The sequence below is a fragment of the Manis javanica genome, chromosome 7, assembly GCF_040802235.1.
Source record: "Manis javanica isolate MJ-LG chromosome 7, MJ_LKY, whole genome shotgun sequence".
Taxonomy (NCBI): domain Eukaryota; kingdom Metazoa; phylum Chordata; class Mammalia; order Pholidota; family Manidae; genus Manis; species Manis javanica.
Window position 1 is genome coordinate 18,447,185 of NC_133162.1, and position 15,181 is coordinate 18,462,365.

A 15,181-nucleotide genomic window follows, 5' to 3' on the forward strand; every position below is an offset into this window, starting at 1 on the left:
CCTGCAAAGGGCCAGCAGCACCCCACTTCCCCAGACTCAGCCTTTCTGGAGGGTCACCCCTGAGAACCTCTGATTCCCTTGGAGCCCCAAGAGGAAGCTATTGTGTCTTCTCTTATTAGAAATATTTCAGATTCAAAAAGGGACCAAATCCCAATCTCTGTGCCTGGTGAGCTTCCCCCAGCCTAATGCTGAGTGTCCCTGCACAGCAGACAGCCATTCATGTGCAAGCTTTCAAATTCTCTTTATTAAAAATCTTTTTTTTTTCCTTTTGTAAAAACAATCACTTGCGGTCAGTTATACAGATCAGGAAATGTGGTGACAATTTATAGGACACTCAACAAATTCTAATACTTTACTAGTTCAAACTTAAATTAATTTGTGTTTTTCTTTTTCTCATAAGCTCAGAAAACAAACTCTGGTCCAGTTCAAGTATAATCTAACCCATCCCAGCGTTGGACGGTCCAAGAAAGGGAAACCTGCTCCTCAAGGCTGCTGCTCACATCAACATCAAATCTACCAAATCCTTTGGGAATATACTGTCTGGATAGACTGTATTTCAGGTGTTTATGATGAAGAGAAAATTCCTCAGGCCTCTTGTTATAGGAACCCGGGGTACAAATGAACCTGCTGCTCAAGGTAGCAGCTGCTCTTGAACAACCTTTTCATGGAGATACTTTGAAATAGTTGACAAACACTGAAGAAAGGCTTTAAAAAAATAAATCAGTATTTTCCTGGTTGCCTTGTATATGACACATGTAGGAATAAAAAGTGCAGATCACAGATTGGGTGAAGGACCATGCCAATGGAATTGTATAAAAATAAATAAATAAAATAAATATATATATATGTACACACAAATAAAGAATCTTAGATGATTTTTTAAATGGAAGGGTCTGAATGAATGCAGAGGGCCTCTCCCTTCTGCCTCCCAGAGGCCCTCTCCAGCTTCCAACACGGAGAAACGCAGTCTACCAGCAAGGGAGCCCTTAAATTACTTGGGAATGCTGCTCTTTGCGCAGCCATCAGGATCTGCATGGAAATGCTGCTGGGGGAATGAGCGGGCAGGGTCAGCTTCCAGTCTGTTGGCAGAAAAGATGCCACCCTCTCTGGAAATTCAGTTCCAGCCCCTTATGGAAGCAGTAGGCTTTTCCCAGCAAGATTCCTGAGGAGGCCAGAGAGCTGGCCCTAGAGCTCCTCTGGGAGAAATAAGACATACAGGGTCAGAGGTTTTCCAAGAAATAGAGGAGGCTGGTCTCGAGAACACCAGGTAAAAAACCTGTGGTGACTAGTCAGGGGACCAGGTATGGGCTGACCCACCATCTTCAAACCCTGCTGTCTTCGAGACACCAACCTTTCTGAACATCAGGCCCCACCTGCCCCTGCCCCCTGCGCCCTGCCCCGCCTGGCAGCAGCCTGATGCCTCAGGTCCCCTGCTTCCTCCAGCCTTTTCTCGCTACAGCTGACCGAGCTGGCCTGTTCGCCTCCAGTGCGTGCCTTAGATCCTCTCTCCCGGGTCCCCAGCAATTCTCTCCTTGCACGTAACTAACCATCTGCACCTCGGCTGACACATGATCATCTTATGTTCTATATTCCTTTTCTTTCTGTGCCTCAGTTTCCTGGTGATAAAATGCCAGTGTCCAACTCAGATAATCTCTCAACCCTTCTGCCATTAGTGTGGAGGACAGGATGTGCAGTATACTCCTCTCTCATATAAAGAAAAGTGCAAAAAATAATTTAAAAAACTAAACAATCCCGTCCTAGTCTACCCACCTGAGATAAGGAATTAAAAACACTGGGAACCATCTTCCAGGGGCTGAGACAGGGGGGCCGCTCCCAGGGGGAGCATCTCAGCTTAAGGAAACAGCACCAGGCCCTCCTCTGACCTTCCTGAAGTCTTCTCTCTACCAAGCCTCATTTCCTCCAGCACCTTTGTCCCAAACCCTTCCAGTGGCACATCAGACTAGAGACCCCGCAGCCTGCCTGGGGCCTGAAGGCACTGGCCTCCACTCTCAGAAGGCCTGGTAAGAAGGGCTCTGTTCTTCAGAACATTTAGCATCAAAGTCTACACATGGCATTAACTCTGAGATGCCCTTGGCCCTCTGCCAAACTGGAAAGGGCTCACCGGCAAACACCCTGCAGTCCTCAACTGCTGCCCTTCAATCCTGCAGCCTTCTCGTCCCCTAGCTTCTCCCCACAACTGAGAAACCATTACACCACCCTGCTATGAGGCTGCCGGAGCCCAGAACGCAGGCACCAAGGGCAAGTCAAGGACAGATGCCACTTCCTTATTTGGTGTCTCTTGAACCAATGTCACACGTGGCAGGGAGGCCAACATTCAACCTAAGCCCTTCCCAGCTGCTCTTTTAGCTGAAGGGAAAAGACACTTCTGTTTTTGTTTTTAACTGAAGTACATCTATACCAAAATCATTAACCAGAATGGAACAAACTCTGGCATCTCCTGAAATCAAGAGGAGGGAAGTAAATTTTGGGGGAAACTTAGCAGAGCTTCCAAATTGAAGGGCGCTTTTCCTCCTCTAATATTCATTATGCCTGTGTTAAGGCATAAATCTGGTAGACTTCTAGAATAACTGAGAGGATGAAAGAGTTATTAAAAACAGGGCTTTTCAACAAGGTGGTCCAGTTGGAGGAACTCCCAGCTTCTGCCAACAGATTGCGCAGGGTGCCCCCCTCCAGGGCTACAGGACCAGATTCAGCTCTCCCCGCACACAGGATGCCAGGCGGAGAACTGCTCCCGGTTCACCGACACGGTTCTTGACCCAGCGTTTCTGTGAAATCTTCTCCTTGGGTGACTCAGCCTGGCTTGGTATGTCCTGCCCATCAAGAACCTGAACATGGTGAAAATCCCTGAGAAGTTGGATTTTGTGAAAAGGAAATGGCCCTGGGCACAGAAGGAGGGAGAGAGGGAGGGGTGAGGAAGAAGAGAGGGACAAACTGAAAGATGGTTCGGAGCAAACAAGCGTCATCACCAGGGAGAAAGTGGACGACCCTCAGGGGCTGGACACAGCAGGGTGACAGCTCTGGGAGACGCACAGGGGCGTTTTCAGGAGCCTCTGAGGAACAGAGCGGGGCAATGCGGCCTGCCTGGTTTTCCTTCCTCCTGGGCTTTAGTTTCTGTCCCGGAGGTCAGGGAGGCCCCACCGCAGAAGGCCCTCCTCTCCCCGCGTCCAGCAGCCGCCGGGTATCAGAGCTTCCTCCTTTCAAAGTGCGGCACCATTCCACTGTCCTCGGGCCTTGGGCTGCCTGCCCCCTCGGGCTCCTTCAGGCCCTCGTCCGCCAGCTGGGATAAGTACCTCTGTGGTGGGAAGAGAGGGACACAGGGGGAAGGAGAGGGTCAGTGGTGACCTGGCAGGGGAGGAGAGAAAGGGGGCGTGTGCCTTGGCCCCCTCTCCCATCTTCCTGCCCAGTGGGTGGACACCCCTGCCCTCCCCAGGACCCAGCCTACGCAACGGACTTCCTCCCCACTTTGTTAGTTCATGAGAACAGCACTGCCTGTCTCTTGTAGAAAACGTAGAGAAAACAGATCCTGACAATAGCAAACGCTTCCCTAGCCCTTGTCCTGTGCAAGCACTGCTCTGCTTTCCTTGTACAAACTCCTTTAATCCTCATGACAACTGTGCTTCCCAGAAAGAGCCCCAGTGTCCAGGTGACACATCCACGTGTAAACAGCAGAGGGAGGAGAGGGAGGCTGGGAGGACGGAGGCAGGCGAGAGGCCCTGTCCTATAGCAGCTGAGAAAGGCGAACGGAAGCCGGACCTCCGGGACCCTAGCAGCCTGCTTCCTGCCAGGCAGGCTGGAAGGCTGCGCATCTTGGCAACCCCTCGATGGTCTCTGCTCTGCAGCCGGATGCTGCCTCACACCACCCTGAACACTCCCTGCTCTGTCCAGCGCCCAGCCAAACGGTGGGGAGTCAGGATTCCCTGCAGTGGGCCAGGACTAGGCAAGGCCTGGGGCCCCAGCTGGGTCCTCTGATTGCTGGGCAGGCACAGAGCACTGGGTTACGAGTCAGCAGGGCCAGGGCCAGTGCAGTGGTCGAGGGGGTTCTGCTGTCATAAGACCTGGGTTCGAGTCCTAGCCCTAAGCAGCCAAGTCACCCGCTATCTCTGGTATCTGTAACGTGTGGGTAGTGATGGTGGCTACCTCATCAGCTGCTGTGAAGTCCAAGAGAGGTGCCACAAAGCATTTAGCACAGTTCCTGGCACAGAACCACACTCTGTAGTCTGCCCTTTATCATGAGCAGCACCAGCCATCTGACTTGGGAAGGTCACACATCTTCTCCCAGCCTCAGACTCCTAATTTGTTAATGGGAGAAACGGTGCTGTCCTCCTGACAGGATGACCTTGAGGGTCAGACATGATGACGTGCCTCAGGTGCCTGGGTCCACCTGCTCTCTCTAGAAGAGACTCTAGCTTTGAGCGGAGAGTGGGCCTGATGGACAGCAGCAGACAGTGGAGCCCTGCAGGCCAGGCTGCTGAGGGAGGCCTGAGTTTCTCTTCCTTTTCATCTCAGGAAGGGAAATGTGTGCTCAGGAAGCAGGGAGGTGAGCATACTGCGCGTGGGCATGTTTCCCTCCAGACCCGGAGCCAAGCAGGCATCTGCTTTTCCTACTGAGTACCTACTCCCACTGTGGCTCCGGATCACCCCGGTATCAGGCTCTGACCCTTGGTGGGACACAGCGGAGGCTGCAGAGAGAATGGAGGCTGCTTCCACCTGCTGCCTGCCTCAGAGAACACTCCCTGCCCCCGCAGCCTCCGGTGGTGCTAAGTTTACAAGCTGCCTGACTTAGCTGTCAGCTGGCATCTCTGCTTGAGTCTGAATTCTTCACCTTCCACACATATAACTTGGGGTGGGGCCGGGTGGGCGAGGCTGTGTGAACAGAGACATTCTGTCAAGGCCAGACAGAAACCCTATCTGGGCAGCCTGTGGTGGAGGTTCCAGCACCCCCACAGGTGCACCGGTGAAACCTGAACTGCAGTTGGCAGGCCTGAAGAGCTGCCCAGAGTCTGGGCCTCACGTGCCTGGGGACCACAGGAATGGTTCTGGCCTGCTGTGGGGAGGTGAGTCTGCCCATCAGCCCTCCCCCAGGGTTAACCACCAGTCACTTCTCAGTGTCTATGAGCCTATTGCTGTTTTGTTTGTTTTTTGTTTTGTTTTTTAGACTCCACGTTTAAGTGAAATCATATGGTATTTGTTCTTCTCCACCTGGCTTATTTCACAGAGCATAATGCCCTCTAGATCCATCCATGTTGTCACAAATAACAGGATTTTTTTTTCTTTTTTGTGGCTGAATAATATTTCATTATGTATATGTACCACATCTTTATCTATTCATCTACTGATAGATACTTTGGTTGTTTCCATATCTTGGCTCTTGTAAATAATGCAGCAATAAACATAGGAGTGCATCTTTTTGAATCAGAGATTTTGCTTTCTTTGGGTAAATTCCTAGGAGTAGAATTACTGGGTGGTATGGTATTCTGTTTTTAGTTTTTTGAGGAACCTCCACACTGCTTTCCACAACAATTGCACCAATTTACATTCCCACAAGCAGCGTAGGAGGGTTCTCTTTTTTGCACATCCTCACCAACACTTGATACTTCATGTCTTTTGGATAATGGCCATTCTAACTGGTGTGAGGTGATATTTCATTGTCGTTTTGTTTTGCATTTCCCTGATGATTAGCAATGTGGAGCATCTTTTCATGTGCCTATTGGCCACTTGTATTTCTTCTTTGGAAAAATGTCTTTTCAGGCCCCCTGTTCATTTTTCAATCAAGTTATTTGTATTTTTGATGTTGAGTCATATGAGTTCTTTATATATATTGGGTGTTAACCCCTTATCAGATAAATCATTTACGAATATGTTTTCCCATATTGTAGGCTGTCTTTTTGTTCTGTTGCTGGTTTCCCTTGCTGTACAGAAGCTTTTTAGTTTGATGTAGTCCCACTTTTTCACTTTTTATTTTGTTTCCCTTGCCTGGGGAGATATGTCCAAAAAAAATTGCTCATAATTATGTTCAATAGCTTTTTGCCTATTTTCTTCTAAGAATTTTATGGTTTCATATCTTACATTTAGGGCTTCAATTCATTTTGAATTTACTTTTGTGTATGGAGTTAGACAATGATACAGTTTCATTCTCTTGAGTGTAGCTGTCCAGTTTTTCCCACACCATTTATTGAAGAGACTGTGTTTTCACCATTGTATATTTATAGCTCCTCTATCATATATTAATTGACCATATATGCATTGGTTTATTTCTGGCATCTTGATTTTGTCCCATTGATCTATGGGTCTGTTCTTGTGCCAGTACCATACTGTTTTGATTACTGTAGCTTCATAGCATAGCTTGAAGTCAGGGAGTGTAATACCCCCAGCTTTGTTCTTCTTTCTCAAGATTGCTTTGGCTATTCATGGTCTTTTGTGGTTCCGTATGAATTTTAGGATTATTTGCTGTAGTTCATTGAAAAATGCCATTGGTATTTTGACAGGGATTCATTGATCTGTAAATTGCAGAATGGCCATTTTGACGATATTAATTAGGAAGCTACAATTTTAAAAAGATGCCTACTGGTACGAAGAACAAAGTTTGGGTCAGAACCAGATGATCTCCAAGACCTGGTCCAGCCCTACCATTCTATAGGTTTCATCTTTTTGGGTAGGGATGATGATATCTTCAGGGTAGATGGCTGCCCTCAGTTGGCTCTGTGGGGCCCAGTCTGAATCCTTGCTTTAGCCAAGTCAGGCCTTCACTGCCCTTCCCCAGGAAAGGCTGGGGCCTGGGGCCTGGCCCTGTGGCCTCCTCAGTCACTGAGCAGCTGCTCTCCAGAGGATACCAAGAGCCTTAAATGACCTGAGCTTGGGAATAGCCAGTGACAGTCCCTTGCAGATGGTGACCCACGCCATCACACTACAGCTCTGTTTTCAAGATCAGCTTGGACCTTTTTAAGGAGAAAGTGACTTAGAATCAGGTACTCTGTTCCTGGGGCTGGTAACTTACCATCTGCACAACCTTGGACACATCACATAGCTTCTCAAAGCCTCAATTTCCTTAACTATAACCAAGAGAGTTGGTTTATATCTCAGTTTCTTAAATAGGGATGCACATTTGAATGATTTGGAGAACATTCTCAGATTATGTATTCCTGGGTCTCCCCAAATTCTACTGAATATCTAACCTAGCATGCATACTTTTGAGACACTGTCCAGGGGATTCTGGCTTACGTCTCTGGTTAGGAAATACTAGATTAGTCACTCTTGAACAACTTAACAGTGACAGTAATGCTTGCTTTGGCATTAGGGCATGCTGCCACCATGACAGACTCTTGGAGTTAAGGTCACATGTGTCAAAAACCTTGTCTGATTCCCTGTAGTAAAAATAGGAGATGCCTTGAGATACTTCTCCCCTTATCTGATATATCATGTTTTCTATCAAGTTACTAAATCCCAGCCTATACCAGAAGTTAATTATGAAAACCACATTCTAATTTGTTGTATATTAGGTGTGTATCATAGAACATATTACTACATTTCATTGATTTTAAGACATGTGTTTTTCCCACACATTAACATCTCTGAAACTGGAATGTATTTTACAGTTGATGGAGTCTCACCATTTAATTTGTGCCATTTTTTTTCTTGTTGATATCAAAAAATAGCATATCTTACAATTGATGGTACCTTAGATTGGATGAAATATTATAGAGTATTTTTTATATGTCACCCATTCATATACTACAAAACTCACTTATTTTATTCATTGCTTGTCTCCTACACTAGGATGGATACTCCATGAGGGAAGGGATTTTTGTCTGCTTCTTTTTTTTTGTCATTGCATCCCTAGAGCCTACAACAGTGTCTGGCATATAGTTTGCCTGTTATAAATAGTTGCAGGAGGGATGAACATTTAAATAGAACATAGTGGTGTTTATTCTAGCAAACAAGGATATTGCCCAGAGGAACAGAAACAGAGAATTATCTGCATCTGGAATATCCAGGTTTTGTGAAAAGCAGCCCTAACCACAGGCCAGATAAATATTAAATCAAGTTACTCGGTCTAGAGGAAGAAGCAGATACCAAAAAACAAGAACAAACAAACAAAAAACAGCCCAAATGTTTTCAAGTACTAAAGTGGAGACAGATGTCCTGAGATTCTGAGAGCACAAAGGAGGCAGCCACGATGTGGAGCAGTCTGGTGGAGTCAGGTCTGAGGGAAAAGGAATTTTCCATGTGGTGAAAAGAGATCAAAATTTATAGAAACAAAGACTGGGGAACCCTCCCAGGTGCTGGGCAAGGAAGTTCCTGGTAGTTACCTGCAAGTTCCTGTAGTGGACAGCACTGCGACAGTGGCTTATCTTTGCCATCTCCTCACTTGTGTAGAATAGCCCACACAGCTTGCAGTAAAACCCAGTCCTGGGCACCACGAACTCCACCCCTGCAGAAGGATGGGGGGGGTGGACAGGTAAGCAATTAGGATGGGAGGTGGAGGGGCGGCCCCGGTGGTCCTGCCAGCTGTCAGGTGGAAATGGGAGCAGTGATCTTCATCCCTTACATGCTGCTGACTTTGGCTACTTAGCTGCGACAAGCCTCAGTTTTCTCATGTGCAAAATGGGCACAAAGAGAAGAGCACCGACTTCATTCATGGGTGGTTGTAAAAGTAAAGGAGGTACTCCCTCAGGCATGGCGAGTGCTTGGCATTTACATGCCCCACAACTACCTGTGGGAGCTGGCACAGGCTCTCCCCTGATCAGCCTGCTTCCAGGGAAAGAGGAGGAAGGAGCTCTGTCACATCCCACTTGTTGGGTTTTGTTTCTCCATGCTGTATCCCTCTCTGCATCTGATGTGGCCAGCGTTCTGGAAGAATGCTCTCATTTTTTAAATGTTTGAATTACATGCATTAAAGAACAATTTTACAATATGCAAAAGTGAGGAAAAATCACCCAGTCATTCCAATCAGAAAAAATTTCCTCCACACTATTTGTATGCAGAGGCTTTTGGTGGTGGTGGAGGAGGGGAGTGGGTGTGAATCACATCCTAAGAGCAATTCTGCCTCCTCTCTTTTTCATGTAATAGTGTATCATAAACATTTTCCCATCATCCTCCAGTCTTTACATCTGAACCGTCAATTAATAACATTTGAATAGTGATTTTTTTTAAATGTAAGTCCCAGGATTCTGGGCCTTTTGATCCTGAGGAAAGAAAGCAGTGGCCTGACAGAGAAGAACAGTGCCGGGGCCAGGATTCCTCTTTGAAAGGATGGCGGCTGCTCCAGCCTCCACCAAGGTGTTTGGGGGGACACAGTCCTCCTCTTGAAGACACAGTGAGCAGAGTGGAGGAGCCCCAGTGTGAGAGGGTACAAACCAGATGCTAAGAACCTCTGCAACGGCGGACAGTCAGCTGAACCCTTCCTGGGCCTCAGTTTCCCCAGGCACCTGATAGTGAAGCTCTGGCACAAAAGCAGGGCGCACAGGCTGTGAAAAGCAGCCCTACTGGGAATGAAAGAGCACGGCTGGCCGTCAGGGATGCCCAGATCCCACTTCCAGACTGGGGCTGCTCCCTGGGCACACAAACACCCTTCAGCTGGGCTTTGCTGCTGCCCAGCTGGTTGGCTTCCCCTCCCTGCGGGGGTGGGGGTAGTTGGTGGGGGAGAGAGGGGGCTGAAGCATCACACCACGGAACAGCAGCCTCCTGCAGAGAGGGACACAGGCCAGGTGTCCACCAAGGCCCGGTGCGTGACCACGAGGCCTGGCTTCCTTCCTTTTCCTCCTCCCCTACCTCCCCTGAGACAGAGCTAAGGGCTCAGGAGACCCTGTCACAGAGAAGCAGCTTAGACTTGTAATTCCAACTTAGTGTATTTATTTTATTTTTCATCTCAAAAAAACCACTTATCAGTTGGAGAGTCAGGCCTGGAAGGAGGAGGGAGCCTGGGAGGCCTGCCCACGGCCTGCCTGAACTGATTGCTCCTCTGTGGTTTGGGGCCAGGGCGGCCTCCTCAGCGTTTGCTCTGACTGCCACGTAGCTGACTGCAGCTGACAGCCGTCCCTCAGCAGCCTACAGCTGTCCCCAGCACCAAGGGGCTTCCCTCAGGCCCAGCCACCAGAGGGAGGTTGCTGTCCTTCCCCACCTCCCCCTCCTCCCACCCCCACCGCAGGGGACAGAAACCGGCCTGCCTGTGGGTAGCCTGCTTGCCCCTCCACCCTCCACCCCACACACAGGCGCTGGCTCTGGCTGGAGCTAGCAGAGGAGCATTATTGAGCAAGGCCTGCCTATGTCCTCTGTTCCTACAAAAATCTCTCCCCCTTGCTGCTGGCGTTCAGGGAGCAGAGGCCCACAGGAGACAAGATAAAGGCAGCACCCCCTGGAGGCCACAGGGGGCAGGTGCAGGCCTGTCATCAAGGCCACTCCCAGACCTGCCCACCGGCCACTTGGGTGGTACCAGGAGAGAAGCCATGGGGTTTTCACTGCAGACCCCCGAGGAGTCCCCCAGGATCCTCCAGGTCCTGAGCCCACCCCCACCCCAGTCCCTGAGCTACAGCCCTTTGCTTCCCAGCTCTCCACAGGGACAAAACCTATAGGTTGTCCCCCACTTCCCTAGAAGTCTCTGGGCAGTCATGATGGCCCCTGGAAGGTGAAGGGTGATGCAGCTCCGATGAGAGGGAACGTGGTAGGTCTTGGTAAGTATTTCATGAACAATAACAACAATGGACAGCCCTGATGTACCTCCTACTAGAAGATGCTAAGACCTTACAAGTATTCACTCATTTAATCCTCAAAATAGCTTCTAAGCTTCTATTACTCCCCTAGAGGCTCTCCAGCCTCTGTCCTGGGTCCCCCAGGAGGGGCACGCCTGTCTCAGAAGCCACCACAGAGCCTGACGCAGGGCCTAAACTGGCAGCTGTGGCTGCTTTCAACACAAGCAGTGTGGCCACACTCTGAGGCTCTGGGTGAGGTTTCACTTGAAAACAGCTTCCACAGCCAAAAAAAAAAAAAAGTTTGAAGCCACAATACAGTGGAGAGAAAATGGAGTTTGGAGTCAGATAGACCTAGCTCGTCACTTACACTGTGTGACCTCAGGCACATTATTTAACCTGTCTGGGATTAGTTTCCTCATCTGTAAAATAGGGATAATCAGACACAAATGGTGTTATGGGGAAGCACCTGTCATTTTGCCTGGTGCTTAAAATACATTAGTTTCCAGACACAGGTCAAACATTTCCCCATAGAGGCCTTCTTGCCCTCCAACCTTCCACCAGCACTGCCCGGAGAACCCAGACTCCACAGTTTGGTAACAACTCTCTTGCCCTGTCCCTGCATGACACCTGGCAGCTGCCCGCCTGGGCAGTACCAGGTGGTCAAAAGACAGCGCTGAGGAAGGAGCAGCCTGTAACTCACCCCTGAGTCACTGGGAGCTGCCGTGGGCACTACAGTGCCAACACTGCCTCAGGACGCTTCTGGGAAGCGAGGGCCCAGCAAAGCAGGAGCACCAAGAAAAAACTGCACAGCATGGTGAGCTCTGGAGCCACTTGGCCCTCCCGTTTCTCAGGCTCTATTAAGTACAATAATTAAAGCTGCATTTGCCTTCTAATAATAGCTCCTGGCATGGGTAATTATAACTCTGTTCTCCTGGCAAAGCCTGGGCTGGGTGGAGGGGAGGCTTGCAATTTGCAGGCAATGCCCTTTGGCTCTGGTAAGAAAAGCAAGCCTTGGCAGGCTCCTGCTAGCTGGGGTGACCCAGAGCTGGCCTAAAACACACGGGCAGTGCCCTTTGCCACCCCCAAGCCCACCCCCACCCCAGTCCCTGAGCTACAGCCCTTTGCTTCCCAGCTCTCCACAGGGACAAAACCTATAGGTTGTCCCCCACTTCCCTAGAAGTCTCTGGGCAGTCATGATGGCCCCTGGAAGGTGAAGGGTGATGCAGCTCCGATGAGAGGGAACGTGGTAGGTCTTGGTAAGTATTTCATGAACAATAACAACAATGGACAGCCCTGATGTACCTCCTACTAGAAGATGCTAAGACCTTACAAGTATTCACTCATTTAATCCTCAAAATAGCTTCTAAGCTTCTATTACTCCCCCTGATTTACAGATGAAGAAAGCCAAGCAGAGGTTAAATAAGCTGCTCTTTGTCCCCCAGCCACCTGGGATTTGAACCCATGGAGTCAGATTCCACAGTCTGTGCTCTTTACCATTGCACAAAAATTGCCTTTCCTAGGCTGTGCATCCTGAACTGGAGGAGCAGGAGGGCAGGTTAGAAATCCTGAGTTCTGACCTGAACTGGCTGTTTGATCTCGTGTAAATCTCTGGGCTTCAGTTTCCTTAGCTCTCATATATGGGAGATGGTACCATATTCACCCTCTCCTGCCAAGATCAATGAGATAATGGGTCTCAAAGCTAATCAAAGACTGCAATCAAGTACAAAAGGACAATCTGTCATAGCCCCAAGCCAGAAGAAACCAAATGTGCATCAAAAGGTGATTGAATAAATGAAATGTGGTCTCTTCATATCCACAATACAATGCTCCTCAATGTTAAACAGAAGCCAACAATACAGTTTAATCTCAAAATAACTGTGCTGAGTGAAAGAAGCCAGGCAGAAACAGTACATACTATGTGATTTCCTTTATATAAAGTTCTAGAATTCAAACTCATATTGCATGACAGAAAGGAGAAGAGTGGTTACCTGAGGATCAAGGTGTGTGGAGGGAGGGGTTACAAAGGAGTACCAGGAAACCTGGGGGGTGATGAATATGTTCACTATCTTGCTTGTGGTGATGGTCTCACAGGTATATAACATGTCAAAACTGATCAAATTGTACCCTTTAAATTTGTGTATTTCATTAACATCAATTGCACCTCAAGGGAGCTGTTCGAAAAAAAAAAACACAGAATGAGATATCATTCCCCTCCTAAAAGACTGGTAAAGATTAAAGACGGATAACATCCAATGTTGGCAGGGATGTGGAGAATGAGAATTCCCACTCATGGTGGCAGTGAGGACTGGTATAATCTCTTTCGGGTACAATTTAGTAGTAATTATGAACATTTAAAATGCGTATATATGACTCCACAATCCCTGGCCTAGGATACTGTCCTAAAGAAACACTGCCATGCACATAAAGGTAACAGCATGTCTGGAAGGCAGCAAAGCATAGAGGTGGCATGGCTCGTGAGTCAAACCACAGCGGTGCGAATCCTGACTCCAGTCTTTGCTGATCATTAGCTTTGTAACCCTTCATCTCAGATCTTTTTTACCTGTAATACAGGGATTAAAAAAAAAAGATGTACCTCACAGGTGTTCTGAGAGCCCTAAACAAGATAAGCACTAGGAATAGTGCCTGCATGGTAAGTGAGAAAAATTAAAAGTTTAACTATTACAGCATTTTAATAATGGGAAAAAATTAAAAAGACCCTAAACATTCACTAGTGGAGAAATGGATCAGCAATTTATGGTGTTAACTTTTAAGATGGAATCTTTGCAGTGGTTGGGAAAAATGCATTCTCTGTGTACTGACGTGAACAGACCTCTAAGACCCACTGTTAAGTTAAAGCAGCCAATTGCAGAACATCAAGTGTATTTTTGTGGAAGAAAAACTATCCATGGATAGGACAGTGGCTCTCTCTGGGGGTTAGGAAAGAGATACAACATCTAATATTTACTTTGTATGGTTCTTATTGTTTACATTTGTTATAATCTTTCACACACTTTGTAATGAAAAACAGTAAAAAGACACAAATTGAAAGGTAGCAGAATTTATTCTTAGTTTTTGCTTGTGTGTGTCACACAGATTCCAAGTTCTTGGATGACAAGAGACTTGCGCTACATTTTTCGATTCCCCCAGAGAGGCTTACACAGTGTTCTGCATGGGTGCTTACGAGAATGAATGCATGAAGGATGCATGCATGAACCGCCTGGCACCTGTTTCCAGAAAGGCAGCCTTTGCTACTGTTTTCTAGGGTTAAAACACCCATGGCTTCATGCAATCATCTTAGTTCATTCTAAGGTCAGTATTTCACCCCCGCCCCCCCTTTTTTCCAGTTTTTGGCCTGGGGCATGCTCAATGTTATGTAGCAAACTTATTCCTTAAAAAAAGGAAGTTTGCTCTTCAAATCTTACTCTATAAAAATGATACCCTTGCAGGACAGACACAATAAGACACATTTAAAAGGAAATGAAAAGAAAAAGAGAAACTTGATGGAAAGGGTGAGCCACCATACTGATCAGCCCTCCCTGAGTGAGCAGACCTGTGGTCACTGATCAGCGCATTACCCATGCTTCTCGGGCTTCTTGTGATACTTTCCAAACACTACCCCAAGCTTTCTCCCTGAGTGGCTGCTACCACTCCTTTGTCTCACTGCTTTCAGAGTCCAGGCAAAGACTCAGAGATGACATGGCTGGAGTGGGAGTCTCTGGGTTTGTGCAGGTGTCCAGCTCCCAGGGAAATTTCTTAAAGTACCTTCACTCTCTACCCTGAGACTCAAATTGACTCTCCTCTCTGAGAATGGGCCCTAGGTGACTCTATTATTAAACTCCCCCACCAACACTTCTGCTATTGAAAAGCCAGCGATCTGGTCCAATTCCACATCCAAGGTGAAGAAGTCAAGGCGCAGGAGGCCCCCAAGCCAATACCCCCTGTGAAGCCTCCACTTTTGCACCTTCCCTGCCTGAGGCCAGAGCCAGCCCCCATCAGGGTGCCCAGGCCAGCTGCCCTGGATGGGTCCTGATCTCCCCTCTGCCCCTGCCTGGGTTACCTTCCAGGCCAGGTGAGTTCTGACAGTACCACCCACTCCCAAGACCTCCAAGAAAAGTATTTTCACATCTTTTTATTTTTCTCTCTCTTTTTAATTCATTTGTTAATAATGGACTTGTAGTGACTAGAAAAAAAGCAAAAAATGCATTCTTAGGTATGACTTGTCTGGAGTTACACAGTGACCCAATAAGTGGAATGGGATGCACAGGGCCCAGGTCTCTCTCTGTTCAATGCTCCCTCTATCAACCATATAGGGTCCGCCCTAAACACTGGTCAGCATCATTTCCTCAGAGAAGCTGGTCCCTCAAATAATAAAAATGTAGCCTCATTTTGGGAAGGGCTGGGGCCAGGAGGGCCGGGAAGACAGTAGCAGAAGAGGTTCATTTCTGCTGACCTTGTGGTGGCCACTGGACCTCTGT

At 47.9% G+C, this 15,181-nt stretch overlaps 1 protein-coding gene across 10 annotated transcripts in view; it reads right to left on the minus strand.

Moving 5' to 3' along the window:
- Positions 1–228: 228 nt before the first annotated feature.
- RBM20 (RNA binding motif protein 20) overlaps positions 229–15,181 on the minus strand; it is a 176,277-nt gene continuing 161,324 nt past the window's right edge. For 8 of the 10 annotated variants that reach the window (XM_073240439.1, XM_073240437.1, XM_073240436.1 and 5 more), the window contains 2 exons: positions 8,328–8,449; positions 229–3,313 (listed from right to left, as the gene is read on the minus strand). In XM_073240439.1, coding sequence (XP_073096540.1) covers positions 3,203–3,313; positions 8,328–8,449 — 233 coding nt within the window. In that variant the 3' untranslated portion in view covers positions 229–3,202. Of the gene's footprint in view, positions 3,314–7,513; positions 8,222–8,327; positions 8,450–12,270; positions 12,878–15,181 lie in introns of those variants that run through there. The other 2 variants (XM_073240438.1, XM_073240442.1) reach the window with 2 other exon arrangements.